Raw genomic sequence first — 20886 nt, forward strand, 5'->3', positions numbered from 1 at the left:
CTGTTTTGTGAATGAGTTGAAATACTCTTTTCAACATCTTAAGATTTATTTTGATTTTAGTCATTTCATTTGAGAACCCTAAGAGGAAATGCCATTTCCAAGTCTAAATGAACAAACTAAAGTCCAGTTCTTTTTATGAAGACACGGAAAGCAGGGGAAGGGGAGGGAGGAAGGTCTAATAAGTGGGATGTCTCCCACCAGGAGTCCACAACAATGCGTCTCCCTCCTCCTAACTTAAAATGAGAAAAGGAGTCTTCTAGATATTACACTTGCCACCTTCTTTACAAGTTAAAAAGAAAGTAACTATCCAAAAAGAAGAAAATGTAGAAACTTCTTCACAGTATATTTCCCAGACAATTATTTTCTTGTTATATGTTAAACACATGCGTCTTCCATATGGAATTTAATTGTCATATCAAGCTATGTGCACATACAAAGTAGAACTGAAGGAGCTGACTGACTTTATTTTAAGTGAATTTTTCTTTTACAGTTCAGTGTAACTGGAGGTAGATGCAATATTAAGTTATTTTCTTCCAGTGGTTTGAAATAATAGTAATCTATGAACATTAGGACAGAGTAGTGGAGATTGGAATCAGTTGTTTAAACTTAAACCTACATAAACATGCAAATGAAACAACAACAACAACAACATCACAGCAGGTTATATGACGATTGATTGTCAGTACAGCATAGTGCAGATCTTCTTGGAGAAAAGGCTGTTTATGTGTTGTCAAAATAATAAAACTAGTACTGCAAAAAATTTATATGTATGCTACTTGAAAAAATATACAGGATTCAGACACAAAGTATTACAACTATGCCGTTCATATTATTTCCCATATATCTCAAACCATCAAAATCAAGTTGAAGGGAAAGGGCAAGAGTCTGCAATCTGCTGTGCATGAATATACTTCTGATATACTTCTGTGGGCAGGCAGGAGGTTCCATTTCATATGAAAATGGACACTGCCATTGTCAGGACTTTTGCCTTAATCAAGCCTATTGCCTCACTTTCAGAGCTGTTAAATTAGTCCTCTTCAGTAGATGCCTTTGTGGGAGTAATGGAAGCTCCCAGCAACTTCAGTTTAAAGTATTTTTTCACAATTACATAACACTATTATTTGGTCCATTCAACAAAGAAGTGCTCACTAACCTGTAACTGGAGACAAATACTAATAATCAGACAGGACTTTGCTGTGGTTTATTAACAAAATTATGTAGTAGTGCCCTTTTCTAGATTTGCAAAGGAGCAAAAACAGTCTGGTGCCACATAAATGCCAAGAACTTATTTTTATCAATAAAGAGGAAAACCCTTTTAAAATAAAATCTGTGGTGCTTTTTTAAAAAAAAAACTCTGACAAAATTCGTTGAACAGATGGATCATTCAAAATGCAGATACTTCTATAAACTAAAACACTAATATATAGCTGCACATATGACCATACATTGCAGTCTATCACAGATAGATGCTCAAGAACAGCTTAGAAAGAAAAAACAGTTTACGTGTTCTGTGTTTCCTTGGTGCAATTTCTTGACAGGTGCATAAAAATTTGACATTAACTAAATCAACAGATTTAAGCAAGTACTAATTCAAAGACCACAAGTAATTTTAGTGGAACACGTGAGACTCCTTAGCGGCTTTAAGATAAGCCTATCCTGATGCCCTCAAATCAGTAGACCTATAATGTTCTGCCTCTGGCAGTATGGAGTCCATTTCAGGAAATTAAAGATGCCAAGTAATAACTGACCTCTTTCTTAGCCTTCCCTACTAAGAACAGAAAGCCTCCTAAATGAAGTTTACAAGAAAGCTGTAGGCAAGTCTCACTCATCACACAGATGTGATAGTCCTTTTAAAGTCAACAGGCAGGATTAACCTTTGATCCCTAATATACAGAATACATACAATGGAACTTTCACCCGTCTTAGAATGGGAATTGTACTTCCTGGCTAACAAACTGTGAATATGCTCTGTAATGCACAACACGTATTAAATTTCATTTGTCTTCTTCGTTAAAACCCAAATATAGCATTCAGTATGAATTTAAGTACTTAACGTACGAAACTGATTTATATAGTATCTGAAACTTTACAAAATAGTACTAAAGTAGTCAATAAAAAGATCAGGTTTAGAATATTTACATTTTATACATAATTTCCCCCTACTTACAATTATTAAATAATCTTCTGTGGTTTTCCTAGTTTTAGGGAAAAGCTTTTAATAACTACAATCTAATTTTGAATTACTTTCAAATGGCTTTTTACTTGAACAGAATTTTAGCAAAATGACATCTCCAATGTGAAACATTAGCCCTAGGTTTTCAGTAGCAGTTCTCTCTCTCTCTCTCCCCTGCCCCGTGGTTTATAGCTGTTTTATAACGCAATCCTGTTTTCTATAATAAACAGCGGAGATCTACAGAAGAAAATGGCACAGTATGGATGGAAACATTATATTCCCAACACTTAAATCCCTTGATGTCGTTTGGCTTCTAGAATATCCAGTTTCTTGATAATTTATGTTATTCTTCCAGTACTTTCAAGGAATCACAGATTCAATACTTATTTAGATTTTTGTGTCATCATTTCCTGAAGGTACTTCACAAAGACTATCACCATCTGTGCTGAAATCATCATCATCGTCATCATCGTCAGAATCAGCCAACACTTTACTTGGTGACTTCTTCAGTCTACTAAAACAAAAATACATGCCTTTGTTATTAAAACTGCACATCTACATGCAGAACACTTATGCAAAGCTTAAAACATTGACAGGATTTAAATTTTTAAAGGATGTCAAAGAAACTTGTGCTCCAATAGAGGTAGTTTATCACAGACTACATCTTACATGAAAGAAACATGCAAGAGAATGAAGGTCAATCTATCATATCTGCAAGCACCTCTAACTGAAGTCACAGAAAGGGGAAACTAAACCTTGCACACCGAGATCTTCAAAGATGGCTGAGGAAAACATCCACAGGATAGCTGTGCTTCTCAGTCATTAGCAGGAATTTTTTATTACTATCAATTATAAGAGTGTCAAGTCCCACCACCTTTTTCCATTTTTTATTCCCTGACTCGATGACTTTAATCCGCAGTCAGATCTTGGAAAGAAGGTTTGGGCACCTAGAGCACCCCGGGAAGAGTTAGAGAACATTTGTAGAGAAAAGAAATGCAGATGAGTTTCACAGGTCTCCCTCTTAAACTCTGTCTGCTTATGTTAAATTTGAAGTTTGTTAGAGGAAGCCCTCAGTTTATGGACTAAAGGAGCAAGAGATCAATCTTGTGAGTGGGGTGTGGTACATAATTGTAAGGTCTGACAAGTCATCCTACCTTAATTCCTTCTTTGCAGCATTAAGCTGTCCTTGCAATTGTTCATTCACGTCTAGTTGTTCTTCCAGTTCTCTCTGAAGTTTCTTTTTAGCACCTTCCAGTCTGTCTATTTCTTCTTCAGCTTCTTCAACTTGACGTTTCATTGCTTTCAAACGCAAACTCAACTGAAATATTTACATGTCAGCTGATTAGACTATTTTAATAAAGGAATTTTATTCTTCCAGCATCTATGAGAGGGAGAATAAAGACACAACTTTGCCAGTGTAGTGACACTGTAATCCTATGCTTCAGAAATATTTGAAAGTCAGCATTAGACTTCAAGAAAAGGGATGGGATTATCATTTTTTAAGAAGAAAAAAATGGCAACAAGCAAACATAGCTTTGGTAGAGTAAGACAGTATTGTGTCATAGCAAGATCCAGCTATCAATAAGGGAAAACTGAGGCTATTAATGTGTCTAAGTTAAGCAACTTTACCAAACAGATACTATAAAGTAAGTTTTAAAAACCCGGAGGATTTTAAAAGATTGTTCCCTTAACAGATGTCTGCAATTTGAAACATACTGTTCATTCTCTAGGCAGAATATTAACCAACTCATGTACTGAAACAAACCATGTTCCAGCAAAGAATCAACAAAGACCAGACAGGAATGTTGGAGAACATTGCTATTAGAGTATCAATGTATGCTTAATACTTATAGCCTATATTTAATAAATAGCTTCTTTCTTTAAACAAAATTTTTTGGTGGCAAAACAATATATTATTTGTTGGTGTATGTATTTATAGGTTCCGTATGTTGGTGTATATATTTCTAGGATCATATACTGTATGTTATTTGCTTTATTTCTTAAAATGATTATAGCTTGCTTCTGTAAGTGCTTCCTTTTCATAATTTTAGGAACAAGTACGATTTAGTACTAGACAAAAGAACGTGATGACAATGGGAACAGTGAATCTCACTAAATTCATAAACACAGAGTAATCAGTATCTACCTATATTCTTCTTGTATCTTTTATATATGATGATTTATGCTAGTAGGATTAACATCAGATATTTGCCTATCAGTCTTTCCCTCTACCTGGTCCTTTTGATCAGTCAATGAGAGATGTTCATCATCTACTTGCAACATTAACTCCTTCACTTTTCTCTCAAGTCTGCGGTTACTTAGTTGAAAATTAGCTCTATCCCTAGAAAAAACAAAACAAACAAAAGACAGGCTTGTGAAAAAAGGAACTGCAATACTTCCAACCCTACTGACATAGGTCCTTAGCAATCTTCTAAGAATGAAATAAATACTAATGGCCCTACTTTGATTTACTGATTCCATGCAACACATTAAGAAATTTGTTCAAAAGCATGAACCACTAAGGGGAATTTCTTCTGTCTCCAGAGCAAAATTTAGAAAAAAAAATACATTCTCCCAAGACTAAGCAATGCAGTGAACGTGAAAATAGAAATATTAACTATAGCTAAACACTTCCAAGTGTGTTACTGATATTAGACATTGATAAAATAGTGAGGTATGGAACCATGTTAGCATTGTGCTCAATTTTAAATTTACAAGGCAACTTCTAGTGTGTTCAGTCAAAAAGAAAATTTGCAATACTTGTATGAAACAGCAACCATTTTAATTTGGTGCTCATGAGGAAAAAAAAGATAAGCAAGTCAATTGTATTAGACTTAATAGTAGCAAAAGGCCTATTAACAAACATAAACATGCACGTTTTGTTCTTAACATAACTAGTTTCACCTCTCTTCATTTTCAAGTCGTTCTTCTAGCTCTGTGATCCTTGCTTCCATTTGAGCAACAAGTCCCTCTTTACTGGATCGGTAAGAACCCTCTAGGTGAAGAATTCGGCTCTTCAAGTCCTTGTTCTATAGTCGGAACATACTTGATTACTACATACATGCTCACATGGACAAGTATCACCTTAACAGAAAATACATTTCTCCAGGCAAACATATAGTGATCAGTGTATTTTTAATTTATAAATATGGAAAAGGAGAGTCAGTGAGATTTTACTGTTTACTACAAACATCTTCTACTACTGTACTTTATTAAAAAGAATTTAGTGTTAAACTTCATCTAAAGTTTTAGACTTAAAGGGACCCTTGAACTGCAGATGGTTGCAAGCCCTTTCCAACACCATTTTTTAATATGCTAAAATTTTTCAAATAGCATTGGATCTGTCTTATTTTCCACGCAATTCTGTATTCTTCCCCTGTAATTCACTGGTACATGGCTAAAACAAGTAGACAAAGAAATTACTTGCAACCAATTCTGCTTAACTATATCAAAGATATTACTGTGGGGTTTTTTTCCCCCTTAACTATCCAATGCTACCCCCACTACACAGTCTAAAAGACTTTGCAAGCTGCTTGATTTGTAAAAGCAAACTTTTTGCTCAGATTTACACTTTCATTTTTGTGAGGCTAGGTGATTTAGGTTTTCAATGGGGACCTAAAACTAAAGTTGCCAGAAAAAAGATTATATAAGGAACAGAAAATAAAGCTCTCTGTTACAGAACTTCAAACCACGATCTCAGATCTCAAACACTAAAAATGCAATGATAGAAATGTCACAACTGAAGTATAAGGATGTACATGGGATATACCAGTAGGTGGCATTCTTTTTTCTCAAACAATCAAGATGGGATTTATTTTACATAATTTAAGGCACAAAATCAGGCGTCTTGTATAAACCTGTTCTCTAAATTCCCATTACAATCTGTTTTGCATTCTTGAGATGGTCAATAGCAAGACTTGCTAAGATTGCTTTCCTCTGGATCTCAGCTTGGGGCTATGACAGTAATCCTGCTTTCAAAGACCACTGAGATGCCAAAAAAAAAAAAAACGCTGCAAAAAGCTAGAAAGTATTTTAATGTACTTTCCATCACAGACATTGAAACATATAAGTAATATTCTTTCCTAGACAACAGAAAGTAGCAGTTCTCTATCAAATCTGTATCTTTTCTTTCAGAGGCATGTAATTTCTTCACTTGTTTGCTCCTACAGAAGAAAATACTCAACTAAATTCACAATTGCTTGAAATGACTACCTACCTTCAACAGTGTTCCTGAAGTACTGTTAAGACTTTAAAGAACAACTCCTCCAAAAGTGATCAAAGGATTTATAGCTAAACTGAATAACAATGTCTTTGATATTCTATAGTCTTTTCTGTATATGCACTTTTAAAAAGTTCCTATATTGATATCTCAGTTTTATTCCAAAACACGCATACCATATCAAGTGTCACATTTCTTATTTTTCATGTCTTTGATCCTCAAATGTATAGACAGAATTTGCGTGGTAGAAAGATGCCTATACTCACTACAACAAAAAAGTCTTATAATATTATACAAACAGATGTATGCACAGTATGAGGGTTTAGTACATGCATTATACATACTGTTACAAACATCAAGCTAAATGTGGGGTACAGAAAGAAAAAATACTAAGAGAAGACTTAATTCAAGATTATAACATTTTCTTTTGAGTATCAGTATTAAGATACTCATGTCTTTTAATCTGTTCTTACTAACGCATAATTCCAGCATCACATTATGGCGGCATAGTACCAGCTACCAAATACTGTACTCCTTAGATGCTTATTTGAACTTCCTAATGAAGGCTGATACCCAGCCTGTTATCTCACTAGTGTGATGATATGCCAGCCTTAATTACCTGTCTTTCCAATGAAATTTTGTCACATTCCAAGTCTTGCTTTATAGCTCTTTCCTGAAGTAGCTCTGTCCTCATTTGTTCAATCTATTACAGAATGAAAAGCCAGAAATTTTAATACGAGATTTAATTTACATTTATCTATACGATACAGTGTGTATGTATATATGTACACATATACATAAAGGACATATTTATGCAATGAGAAAAAGTTTGCTCTTTCTTAGAACTCAAAACGTACATGTGATTGTAATTCTAAACTTCCATCTGAAATCTTGGACAAAATTCTCCACTTCAGGAAGCCTGTGTTATTCCCAGTGCTTATTCTAGGCATTTTCCAGCCAGAATGGGTATTGTTAATGTTCAACGTATATATTCTGTAGCAGGGAACTGAACTCTAAAATGTTGCATGAGAGATGTACCATGAGGCAAGGAACTGAGGTCTGAAATCACAGCAGTCTTCAAATACCTTCTATAGTTGTTTTCTTCATACTTAAGCCTGAAGCTCTGAAATGGCACCTTACCTTTAAGCTGCTAACTAGTCTACTTTAAAGTTTCACTTCATTAAACACAAACTGGTAACTGCAGAGAAACACCCAGACCTCAGTGAGACATGCTATAGACAATTGCAGTTTTCTATGTCTGTAAAAATAGTAAAAGCTCTTTTTCAACAGACTCTGACGCATACTGGATATGAACATTGCTCCCCTCCTCCAGTCAATTTTACGTCTGTCATACCAGAAGAGCACCTACTCTTCTGGGTATTATTTTGTTGGTTTTATTAAAACAGAACTTTAGCTACAGTTTCTGTAAATATTTCAGTTGCATATTCAACAACCAAAAGGAAAGTATATTCTCCATCTGTAAGATGTTAAAAACTACCTGGTAGATACAGAATCGAGATAAGAATACAGAATTAGTTTATCTCACTATCGGACTTGACTGGAAAAAAATAATAATTTCTGAGGATCAAAGAGAAACTCTGAACGGCTTAACAGCTGCTACTGAAACTTTGCAGCTAAAGGAAAAGTCTGTATTGCCCAAATACTTTTCTTGCGTCTCATTCCCACTGAGGCCGCCCTCAAGTCTTTACAAATGCTTTTGCAGGCATAGCTAATGTTACTGCAGCATTTGTGCTATTCACTGCACATTTACTATGGTTAATATCACCTTGGGAACACAGTGAACACCTATGCCAATTACTGTACCTGCAAAAAGACTGACAAAGGTTTCAGTGGCCACAGCATTCTTTCCTGCTTTACAGCAGTTATGTATGAACTTGCATAAACACACCATCACAGTTAAACAGCTCTAAGTTACAGATTTATTCCACTAAAGGTCTTTCAAAAGCTGTTGGGAATTCTTGCATTAAAAAATTCTGCAGGCAATGCTAAGAATGTGAAGGTTAAACAAGTACAGCACATTAAATTTTACCTTAGGCCTTTTTTTTTTTTACCACATTCCAGTATTAAAAGATGTATTTTGAGTTAATCACATCTTTAACAAAAGTCATTTGCACTGTTTCTGTAGCTTTGAAACAAATATAATACAAACAATGGTAGTAACGCATGCAGTTGCATATGTTATTGTCACAATATGGTTTCAGAACAGTAGGAAGCATTCCTGAAAACTAAGGTCATAACAGTTATCATAACACAAATGTTAGCACATGGCTGTGTTCTCAACAGCTGGGTCATTTCCTAAAAGCTCTCATTGTCACATAGAAGCCTAATAATAGTGGTTTATACATTATATATAAAATTAGAATCACACACTTATAAAATAGCTGCATTTATTAATGAAATATATGAAAAAAGTTATGATGTGAGGGATTACAAAGACTTTATTCCACTGTTAATTGCTTTAGCCATGAAGACAGACAAAGAAATAAAGCGAAATTCGTAATAAAATGAATGACTAATTAAAAATGCAACTGTTAACTGAAGAAAGGGGTTTTGTTTTATGTTGGAACTTGCTTAATGGACCACTCTAAAGTTCTACTGTGTTCTTACTGTGCTCAAAGGCTGTGACAAATTTGTGCAACCTTCCCAAGATCTCAAATTAAGGAATTATTTAGAGGGCAATTATTATATTTCCAAGATGACTGCTACTGTTGTTGGACACCCCATGGCAAAAGCAACCTCACAGAAAAACAGTGGCAGACAGAAAAAGTACTGTATCTGATTAGGATCAGAAAGCTATGTGCAAATATATACAAGAGCTTGTAAAAAGAGAATGGCAGTAGGACACAACTCTTGCTGGGGGAGGTGGAAACTGTTTTCACTTATCTTCTTGCAGTTTTCATTAGTAAACATATAATAAACATGCACAAAGGAAAAACACAGTTGTCTGCCAAAATTGCTCAAACTTTTCACTTGTTTTACAGCAGTTAAGATAGGCTCTGTGTACATACCATGTGGAGCTTTGTGCTTCACATTCTCCATTTCCTATATCTAATATATTTTAATTATATTAAATTAATAAAATATTTCTACAGCTTAAGGCAACAGTTATCTCAGTTGGACTTGAAGAATGCTAACAACAAAGAATAGAGAAATAGCAATAGTATCGGATTTTACAAAGCTTTATTAGACATAACAGCATTCTGTGCCAGCTTTAGGATTAGAAGCAGCTGTTGAGTTCATTATTAGCGAATGCAATTTGATGTCTAATAATATTTTAGATGCTATCACTATTGTTTACTATCTCGCATTAGGCTGACAGCCTATATTTCTTGCTAATACCCAATTAGGGAAAAATAATATATATATATATATACCTATATGTATATAATTACATATACAATTCTGAAGTACGCCACAAGAAACTCCAATGTTTAACAAGTAAAACAAGCTAAAGTCAAACAAACCCCTTTGATCTTTCATAACTGAAAAGCAACCTTCATGTCCACTTATTCACTGTTTGCTTCCCACACCTGGTGCCAGCTAAAGAGCCAGTACAGATCTATCCATTGGGAACACTTTACCAAAAGGAAGTGAACGTAGTCATTGCAATTTTTTTCTTCTGTACTTATTCTAAAATGGTCACGGAAACTAGCTAGTCTGTTTTTTGCACTTACTGGAAACAACTCTGAAGTCAATAGACTCATGGTTACATTTTCACAGCACACAAGAATTGATGAGGGCATCTTAAGTGTTTTTCAATTATATTTGCAAAACCAAAATGGCGATTTGCTTTTCATAGGAAAAAAGCCATCGCGTACTAAAATGTGGTCTGTTCCTGCTCCTTTTAGACAGAAAAGGTGGCTAAGTGCTTTCTGTGTGTCTGTGTGTGTTGATCATTTTGCTTTCCAGACCTGCCAATACCTTATCATTTAAAAAGTAACGGGGTATGATCCACCTTTCTCAGAATCTTTTTTACTTTGTTATGGTAGTTCTCAAGAACAAGTCAGGGAAGATGAGAACCGTGTCTCCTGCAGCCATTTCCAGATTCAAAAGTGTGTTTAAATTGAAAAAGGGCAACATTTCACAGTAAATGAAATGTGAACTATCAGCCTTGCCAGTGTTTATTCAAACACTTAGCTTTATGCAAAATAGAACTGGTTGTTTCAATTTGTTTTTCCTAGAAATTTGAGTATTATAGTTAATTATCAGTATATTAAAATAACACATTTCTAATTAAAAAAAACATTTACAGAAATACAGATATTACCAAAGCAAATCCATTATAATTTCTCATGTCATTATAAATGCTTAGCAGACCTTTCAGTAATTTGACTACTTAGTCATTCTGGCATAAATTCAAAACAAAGCAACCTTTGTAACTCATGTGTGAAACGAGAAACTCCAGACCTCAAAATAAACACATCTTTTACCCATTATGTAACATTTTGGTCACCCATCTGTATTTTAGGTTTCCATTCAGTTAGCAAATTAACTTACTATAGTACCCACTAGTGCAGCTATGACTAAAGTTCTTTTATTCCAGGCATAGACTCTAGTATTAAAGGCTTCCTAATTGAACAATAGCATGACCCCACATTATTATAGGTCCTCTACATTCTATTTCACCCACCAACTCACAGTCTGTACAGTATCAATGGAATAATAGCAAAAAGACTATATTGCAATTAAATAGAATCCTAGTAACTTGAGTCCCAACAAAGCAGTAATGGTGCCTTGGCATTTCAAGGATTCATCAAAGCAAGCTGAGCTCTCACTCACTCTAAAACGCTTCAGCTGTCTCGGTGGAATATACAATTTCATTGAAAAGACACAGAAACTAAGATTTTACTTTCTGTTCTCCCTCTGAAATTAAAGCTACTCATAAGAACACCAGCAATTCTTTTTTTTTTTTTGGAGAAAGGAAGAGAAATGAACAAAGAACAGACTATTGCGGGTTGTACCTCAATGCAAATTGTCTCCTGGATTTCTAGGAAATTACTAAGATACAGTACTTAATGTAAAGCTACAGTAGTAGACATGCTGTAATGAGCTATGCATCAGTTTCACATCTTTCAGAATGTAAAACAAAGGCAAAGAACATTGCCTATACTGTAATAGTTCGAGACAGTGACATCGCCATATTCCTTTCCATGGACTAATGAAAAACTTGCGTTATACTGACTATTCGACCGTGGATGCCCTGGTTACTTTTTCAATCATCGGGCCCTATTCTCTACTTTTCTGGTTTATTATAAATTTTTGTTACAGGACCTATAATTTCCCATGTCAGTTCTTTCAGAAATCTTTAATAATATTATTAAGGCCTCTTTCTTCAGAACAATGAACTCCTAATTCTCTTACACTTGGTGATTACCAGCTCAACGGCCTCCTTTCCACTAGCTTACTCCATTTACCCCCCCTTGTACATTCACTGGCCTTACTGAATACGGAAGCAAAATATTAATTTATTTGAAGGTGGTGTACCTGGATTAGTTTTTACCTTGATCAGTACCTCATCATACAGTTTCCACTACTTCTACTTATACAGCCAAGAACCTTTTTGTTACTTGTTTGAATTACTATGATAGGTCTTACTTAGCTTGGCAAATCTCACTTTATCTTTAAATTTTCTGCCTCATGAGACACAACCTTGTTAATAAATCCTTCTCTTTCTGGACTGTCTACTCATATAACACTTCTGGAACTAATGACTGAATGTTTTATGTGGAAAACACTTTCCAACTGTCTTATCTTTGATATACCTTCATCCGTTTTTACACTTGTAATGAAAATAAAGCTTCCTCTCTGTTGAAACTGGCTAGCATCTTCAGTTCAGCTGACTTCACTTCTTAATTCCACAATTTCCTAAGGTCCTGCTTCTTTGAAATCAACTCTATTACACTGGCCTACTTTTCAGTAAGGTTAAAAAGTTGTGATCTTTCCATGTAAGACACTTTCTACAACAGACTTACCACCTAAAACTAAGCCTAAGATAGTATCACCTCTACATGCATCAATGATTACTTGATGAAGCTCACTGCATCAAGAATATCAGGGGATGATCCTGGTCTTCAATCTTTATATTCAATCTGTGTCAGTCTTCCAGTTAGGAAAACAGGAAAAAAATTGGTCTGTGATGACATTGAGGAGCATATTTAATCATGTTTGTGAACCTTGCTTTTTTGGATTTACATACTTAACTATAGTATACAAACCAAATTTCTGAACATTACGTAGTTAATAATTATTGTTTGTGATCCTAAGAACACTTTTTCCTCATCATTATAAAACAGTTGGAAAAGTTGCTCAAGTACCTGTTCTCTGCATCTACTGATCCTCTCAGACAATAAATCTGAATTAGTCTTTTCTTCATCAAGCTCAAGTTCCAGGTGAGATAACTTGTCCTATGTGGAGCAAAGAAAAGTAATTTCAACAGAATACATTCCCATCGTCTTCAGATTGCTACCAGAGCATTCTTCCTTAAACTTCAAGGACTCAAACTGTCTGAAAGACTAGACTTGAAAAGTGAAATGCCTCTGAAAACACATACACAATCTAGAAAAAGAGATGGCAGGAAGGTATGCCTTTAAGTACATTTGTTTGTCTAACAGAAGTGAAATAGAAGTTTCATTTCTTTTTTTAACCACTCCTACCAGTTTCAAGAAAATAAGAGAAATTATGTAATGTTTCTAGAATGTCTAAGTTACATTACACATTTGGAGGACAAATTTCTTTTCATATGAGTACAATGGTATAAAAGTGTTTGTTTATGAAAGTCAAATGACAGTTTGGTTGAACTGAAGTTACGAAGCTAACCCCATAACAAGATAGAATAACAATATTACTCAGGTTCCTGAAAATAATCAATATTAGACGCTACATAGAACTTACACTTCTAAATACTTGTGGAGTGATGGGCCTATGAGTGAAAATAATATACTTTTGCCTGATAAACTCTAGAGAAAATTAATTCTAAAGTTAATTAAAATGATGGAAGAACAACTGCAATTTAGAATACATCTTGCAACAATAGATATGCTAACAGACTATCTTTAGAATATACCAAAAGAATTCCTGCAGTAGTAGTACATGGGTTTTCAACAAGTTATTTTGCTTCTTCCCAGGCAGAATCCATGTGAAATACCAAAATTATTTTAATCATTCTAAGAAGAAACCAACCCTTAAAAATTTCTTTTACCTCCATTAGTTTGATTTGTCTTGCCCGATCATCTTTTAAGTGGCTTTTGGCTTCCAGTTCATACTCCAAGCCTTTCACAGTCTGTTCTAGCAACTGAGTCTTTGTTATTGCCTCATCCTGAGCTCTCTGGTGGTCCCTCAAGTTTTCTTCCATAAGACGCATCTGAAACAGTAAGATTACAGTAATACACTTTATACTGTACTTTCTATAAATAAGTGATGTCAGTAAAGGGGATTGACTACAAACAGTCCAGAAGCATGACAGGAATTGCAGTTATGTTTTTCACAGTAATTTTTCTTTTATCCACAAGATGGCACCAAGAAAATAAACTTGGATTAAATATCAGCTCTAAAGAGATGCTTCACACTACAGGTTTTACAGTGACTATTATGCATAGTGGGGTGGTTTTTGTTATTTATTTCTTTTTACCCAGTTACAGCAAGCCAAAATGTTTACAGTTTTCTAAATGGTTGTATCTCTGAAACTTCTGCAATATTATTATTTTCCTTTTCAGATTACCAATACTTTAACTTCTAAAAAATTATGTCTGAGGCACTTCAATTACAGCTTTTTACCAATGACACAATTGCTAACATTTGTGTGTATATATCGATACATGTATGTATTAGTATAACTTTCAGATATAGTAGGGCTATCTGCTGAGGACAAAAATTTCCTATTCCAACAGCTGTGTGTACTCAATAAAATTACCTAAAAACTTCACAATACTTTAAAAAAAAATATATATAGTGAGAGGGGTTTTAGGTGAGACTGTGATCATTCCTTATAACTTGTAACATATACAATATATAAGGGTTTTTTTTCTTCAGCATACAGTCTTCATATATTTCTTCTGTTTACTCAAGTGCTTATTTTAGTGATGAAGCTAAAATAATGTATTAGTGACTATTTACAGAGTTTGCTACCTATTGTTAAGTCCTGACAAGTCAACATTGGACATCTCATGACTTGGTGTACAGCTAATTAAGCACAGAGATCTGTGTATTAACAGCATTTCATATGCATTTAACTACGCAAAATGACATCAGACTGACAACTTTCAAGATCTTTTATCTTTTATGTATTCACAGAGAACTTACATTAGACACAGAAATGAAGACCTCACATACTGCCTTGCAAGACTGTTTAATATTTTTTCTGCTAGAATACAAGGATGATACTCATGTTGCCATTACATTCCTCGGCTTTTGATGAGACTCTCAAAAAGAATGTTTTGTGCACTATAACACTTACCCAAGAGGATTTTGACAGACAACAGACTCTTTCGTGTTGAATAGAAAGACTATCTATTTGTACTTCTTGTTAAACACAAAAGAGGAAGAGATAATAAAGACTTTCAACTGTCCCGAATATTTAGTCTCTCTAGAAAGTCTACTATTTAATCTCCCTATCCTATATTTCTAGATTTTATTTCCTCTTTTGCAGCTAGTTACCATATGTATTGGGTCTAGATGAGCCCCACAGCAGCCCTCATAGTGCTGTGCTTTGCATTGGTAGCCAGAAAGGTAGTGAGAAGGCACCAGTGTTTTGGCTGTTGTGAGCAGTGCTTGCTCAGCACCAAGGCTGCCTCTCCAACATTCCCCCTGACCCCTCTCACCACACTGGAGGTGGGAAAGAACTTGGGAGGGGACACAGCCAGGACAGCTGACCCACACTGACCAAAGGGATATTCCATACCGTATGAAGTCTGCTCAGATATAAAAGCTAAGATAAAAGGAGGAGGAAGGGGGGCATTCATTATTTACAACATTCATCTTCCTCTTCTGGAGCAACCGCTACATATAGTGAAGCCCTGTTTCCTGGGAAGTGGCCGAACATCACCTGCTGATGGGAAGGACAGGATAAAAAACTTTTGTTTTCCTTTGCTTCCACAAGCACAACTTTTACTATTGCTTCACTAAACTGCCTTTACCTTGACCCACATGTTTTTTTCATCTTATTTTCTGCTCCCCTGTTCTGCTGAGGAGAGTGATAGAGCAGCTTGGTGCACACCTGGCATCCAGCCAAGGTCAACCCATCACACCATACTACATTTTTAAAGCCCTAGTATTTTAAATATTGCCTCATGGAGATGTAGAATTCAACCACCAGTAATATTTTGTCCTTTATATAGTGTTTGGGTCATCTTTTTGTCAAATAATGAAGGTTTATTTCGTTCTGAAATTTTTGCTTTGTATTTGTCTTGTAGTTGAAATAGGTAATATGAGAAGTATTTTTCATAATAACTGTAAACACGGTATGTATACATATTTACATACACACATATATAGATATCTTTTATCTAAGCTGTCTATTCTCACTTATTCAACTTAAAAGCCATGTTCTCAATATCCCAGTTTTTGCTTTCAGATTTCATTTTGAGTCTTCATCCCTTTACAAAGACTCTCCATCCCTGAATGGAATAAGTATAGAAGGAAAACAGAATAATATATAGGAACTATACTTTCTTCTATTGCTGTTCTTTTAAACTGAATTTAAAACAAGTTTGTTGAGGGGTGAATACAACATAAGAGAAATTCTGAACTGGAAAAATCAAACTTAAAATATTCTACGTACATAAAACATCTGTGACCAGTGTATTCTCACAGCTTTTCCAATTGCAGAAGTATATACAGATCTTTAGACTGGACTGTCTTTATCGCAAACTTTACATGCTAAAAGGCAGACACTTCAAGATTGTGGTTGATTCTTGGTTGCACAGACACCTTTGTCATTTACATCTGCAACCTGGCTGATATGAAGGAAGAGAAGAATGTATGTCAACTCCTTTAGAGCCAGAATTTGGTTCGGAGTTTGGGTTGTCTTTTTCTAAATAACATCTGGGTTTTTTTCCCAATTCAAGAATATTTCCACATTCTTGATTCCTTCAGCAGCAGGCATTAAAAGAGCAGAAAATCATCAATGGAATCCTTGTCATATCACTTAAGATAAATGCAGAATCTGACAAAAGAACGCATCTGTCAAACAGGAAACACTACTTCCCTGGCAGAAGTAATACACTGATCATCATCATGAAGACCAAAACTCAAAAGCCTGGTCATTGAGATCAGTCTCTCATGATGAAGTACACAGAAGAGTGATAGCAAACAGTTATTGTCTTGAAAACTATCTGAGCTGAATTTTAGGTCAAAGGTTAGAATTTGTCACTGAACTTACGAGTCATTACCTCATCTTGCATTCTCATGGTTGTCAGGCGTGATTTTTCTACCTCAAGGTTTTTCTCTTTTAATTGTCTCTGCATATCTGCAAGTTCCCTACGATTTTTCTCCTTGTATTCAACAAGCTGGTTCTGAAGCTCCACAGCTGATGTTCTTGAGACCTCTACCATTTCAGACATCTGGGAAAAAACCACATATGTTTTTTTTTTTTCCTACAGTAGTACTACATAAGGTTCTGTCATGCTTAATACACCAAACCAGTTTTTTTTCCTCCAGCTTCAATATTCATCTCAGTACTCTGAAAATTTATCAAATATGTTCCCACACAAATGAATATCCATGCAGAAGTGTGAAAACACAGAACAGCAAGGTTATTTTCTAATAGTATGTGTGGCAAGACTATTCTCTTTTTGTCTGTCAGCAGTTTTTCCAGCTGGCTGACATAATGAACTACAGTTATATTTCCGTATATCAATATTAAGTTGTACAGTTTACACACACACAGCAAAATAAGTCTAATGCAGTAGCATTTTGAGAACCAGCTGTGAAACTCTGGAAATCACTGTAGCATGCATTAGAACTGAACTCAGATCTGGGATCTTGTTTAAACAAAACAGAACTGACAACAGTATTTTGAGATAGTGGTGTTCCAAGCACTGTTTCCAGCCCTGAAAGCTTTTAATGATATTATCTATCTTAAAGAGACTAATAGTAAAGTTTGCATTTCACTTTCTTTTACACATTAAAGAAAAAAAATATTCTTTATAATTTAGCAGCTCATTTGCTTCTGTGCGTTAGATATTCAGATTCGTGCAACCTCTTTAGAGTGAACTCATACCTCTTCCTGTAACTTTTCAACAGTCTTGTTCAGTTGCAATCGTTCATTCTCCATTTCATTCTTTATCTGCTTTAACTGTTCTTTCTGGTGAGTTTCATCTTTTAACTGCTGAGTTAACTGTTGCCGTTCCTCCGAAATAGAACGGATGTTCTCCTGCAGTAGATTTAAAAATATGTATAATTAGAAAAGAGGGTCTATGTTTAATGCCTTAAAGGGATGTTATATAACACTCTGTGCAGCAGTAATAATACCACCAGCTGCTTTAACATTTAGACAAATTTAAATTTAAAAGAAGAGTTTATAGAGTTACAGTTTGCTAGCCAGTATAGGGCAAACATTATTACACTCTTGCAAGGTTTGTAGGACCGAATGTAGACCCTTTTCATGACTGTTACATGCAAAGCACACACTCCTCTGCAGCTGCACACACCCGCAAATCCTATCTCCTGCGCAAATGCCATATTCATTTCAGGTTTCACATTTTCCTGTATATCCCTTTAATGCTCCCTTAAAAGTTTTACTCAACGGTCTTTTTTCCTCAGTAAAAAAAGTATAGTACAAATCTGTTCCTATGATGAGTGAGGACAAACTACTGGGGATTTTTTTTTCCCTGTTGATAAGCTTCTGTAGCACCCAGAAGCCCTACTCAAGATGACGTCTCATTGTGACAAATGCTGTGCAAACAGAACTTTACAGCTTCTAGCACAGAAATGCCCTTCCTGAAAGAACTTTTGTCATTAATGTTCATCCAGACTTTAATTATCTGGATTAAATTTTGAATGAACTGCAGAGCTATGCTGTATGCTTATCTGCCAGGAGGTCCAAATGTTTCTGCTATCACATTCGGGATGTTTAAGAACTTAATACCCTCCAACTTCTAAGTACCGTTGATCACCAGAATAACTGACTGTCACAAGTTCATTTTAACACAAGAAAAGCAAATTATCTTCTACCTGCATGTTGGGACTTTCACCTCTTCCGTCTTCCTGCATAATAAAATACTGTAATGGCTATACTCTAAATAGACACTACAAGACTAGAAAAAAAGGGTTTATTTTTACAAAGTCTGAGAGGCACCACTAAACTGATTAAAACCAGATTATGGACAATTTAAATTGTTCCAACATAAAAATGTAAAAATCAAAATCACCATAAATGGTAAAAAGCATTCCAAAACATTGGTTTACATTTTAATATTGGAAATACAAAGTTTTGTTGAATATCTACTACCTATGATGTTTACTTTATTACATGTCAGAAAACTTTAAATGTGAAAACACAGTAGTATTTCTGTAGGCAACATAGATCAGAATCTCAAAAACCAGTTGTTCTGTTGTAAAAGAAAACAAAGAACGCCATCAAATGTTATAAGTTAAGAGATTTCTTTAGATTTGGTCTCTCTTATGTTCCTCTATAATCTGTCAACAAAAGACATCTCTGATATACAAACAGGAGTTATGGTGGATGCCTAAGAAGTGTATAGGTAACCCTGAAACATGCTGGGGGCTAACAGATACTGTTTTGCAAAGCCTAATTCTACACCAGAATTGGTTTAGCTGACACCAAAGGATTTTAAGAACCTTGAAAAGGTTCAGCTTTAGCACTTCAGTTCTAAAAGCTGCTGAAATCTCAGGACCCTGCTAATGTGCCCTATTTGAACAGGTTATAGCAACCTCATGTGCATTCCCCTCAACCAGCCTTTCACAGCTCATTTAACTTTACTGTTTGTTTACACATCCTTGAGAAACAAACTGCACAGACACAGATCAGTGAAATACATTGTGGCAGAATAATAGTGCCAGCAGGATCCTGTTCTGCTTTTCCAGTGTGCTGAAAAGGGAGGAGGTAAACAGAAAAAAAAGTGACTCTCTACTTCAGTTATCAACAAAAAACCAAAAACCAACCAACCAACCAACAAAAAAATCAGTCACTAATAAGACAATAAATTCAATCTACTAACTAGGGCAATTAAACAAATAATAATAGGTATGAATAATTACAATATTTAAAGAAAATAATAATAATAGGGGAGCTTATGCAAGCAGTGGACCACTTCAATTTTTAACAGGTCATGCTAACCTTTGCCTGATTTTCAGATACGTAGCAGAATGAAATGCCCAAGATTGAAATTTAGCTTTTTCTCCTTCGAGTTATATTCTGGCTTCCTGAAAAGAAAAATCTGTACTTTCCATGTATTGCATCTCCCCATTTTCATAAACATATTTTTTACTGTTTATTACTAAGAAGGATGATAAAACAAATACTAAGTACATTACTAAAAATTAGGAAGTGTTGTAAAGTTTTAATCGTAATTATTTTAATAGAAAATGGAATACCTAGGTTCCAAGGAGAAATTTCAGTTTTGCTGAACTTGTGTTTTATTAGTAGTTCAACAATAAACTGACAGTGGCAATACTGCTTCAGAGTATCATGGGAACTGAAGTTCAGGTGCTTCATGCTCTCATTCTCCCCACATCTGTTAAAATCCCTCATGCCTGTGTCCCTCCTGTGATGCATCAGAAGCTGTTGAGCCATCTGATGTGCCATAAGAATCAGGACTAAGCCATTTCCTGGACACAGTAAAAATCCTGTCACTTTCCAGCCTCCCATTCTGGTAGATCACATTTACTAGCGACTGGAAAAAACAAAGGCTTCCCTGGGAAGACTGGAAAGAAAGATCTACAGCAGTGCTGTTTCTTACCAAATCAACAAGTTTTTAATGCACCATCGGACAGCTCACATGCACAACCATTCTGTTTGGAAGTGTGTAATATCCGATTGTAATGTCTGGGCTTGATGAATTCTACTTGGCTGGAAATGGTGGTTTTCTTACCCCACCATTCTGCATAATTTTCTTTTCAAAATCTAATTAACAGGTGTTAATACCATCTGTATTATTTACCGAGTAACTACACCACAGAATCATTTATTTTTCAAATAATGCAATTACCACTAGAGCCTAATAAGATCCTTGTTGTTCTGCTAAAATGTAGCCAGCAGAAAACTTGTTAACATAGGTATAGAGTAAAAATATTCCTTATGAAAACTAAGCATTGCTACAGAAATTATCTTTGTTTTAATAAAAATTGTGCATTACAACAGATACTACTTAATTCTTGTAATATTATGATTAATATTATTCAGGAGACCTAACATGTTATATGTAGCTTCTCATCAACAATCACTCTCCTTGGGCAACACAAATTAGGATGCAGTATTTCCCTTTTCTAGATTAGCTGATAAAAGAGAAAAATACTG

General features: G+C 35.0%; 1 protein-coding gene across 5 annotated transcripts in view; it reads right to left on the reverse strand.

Moving 5' to 3' along the window:
* Nucleotides 1-444: 444 nt before the first annotated feature.
* CGNL1 (cingulin like 1) overlaps nucleotides 445-20886 on the reverse strand; it is a 63861-nt gene continuing 43419 nt past the window's right edge. For 3 of the 5 annotated variants that reach the window (XM_055808538.1, XM_055808525.1, XM_005232302.4), the window contains exons 11-19: nucleotides 17629-17781; nucleotides 16799-16969; nucleotides 13612-13773; nucleotides 12728-12817; nucleotides 7012-7095; nucleotides 5078-5202; nucleotides 4406-4514; nucleotides 3328-3491; nucleotides 445-2687 (exon numbers count right to left, since the gene is read on the reverse strand). In XM_055808538.1, coding sequence (XP_055664513.1) covers nucleotides 2561-2687; nucleotides 3328-3491; nucleotides 4406-4514; nucleotides 5078-5202; nucleotides 7012-7095; nucleotides 12728-12817; nucleotides 13612-13773; nucleotides 16799-16969; nucleotides 17629-17781 — 1185 coding nt within the window. In that variant the 3' untranslated portion in view covers nucleotides 445-2560. Of the gene's footprint in view, nucleotides 2688-3327; nucleotides 3492-4319; nucleotides 4515-5077; nucleotides 5203-7011; nucleotides 7096-12727; nucleotides 12818-13611; nucleotides 13774-16798; nucleotides 16970-17628; nucleotides 17782-20886 lie in introns of those variants that run through there. The other 2 variants (XM_055808534.1, XM_055808544.1) reach the window with 2 other exon arrangements.

Source organism: Falco peregrinus, chromosome 1, assembly GCF_023634155.1.
Source record: "Falco peregrinus isolate bFalPer1 chromosome 1, bFalPer1.pri, whole genome shotgun sequence".
NCBI classification, from domain to species: Eukaryota; Metazoa; Chordata; class Aves; order Falconiformes; family Falconidae; genus Falco; species Falco peregrinus.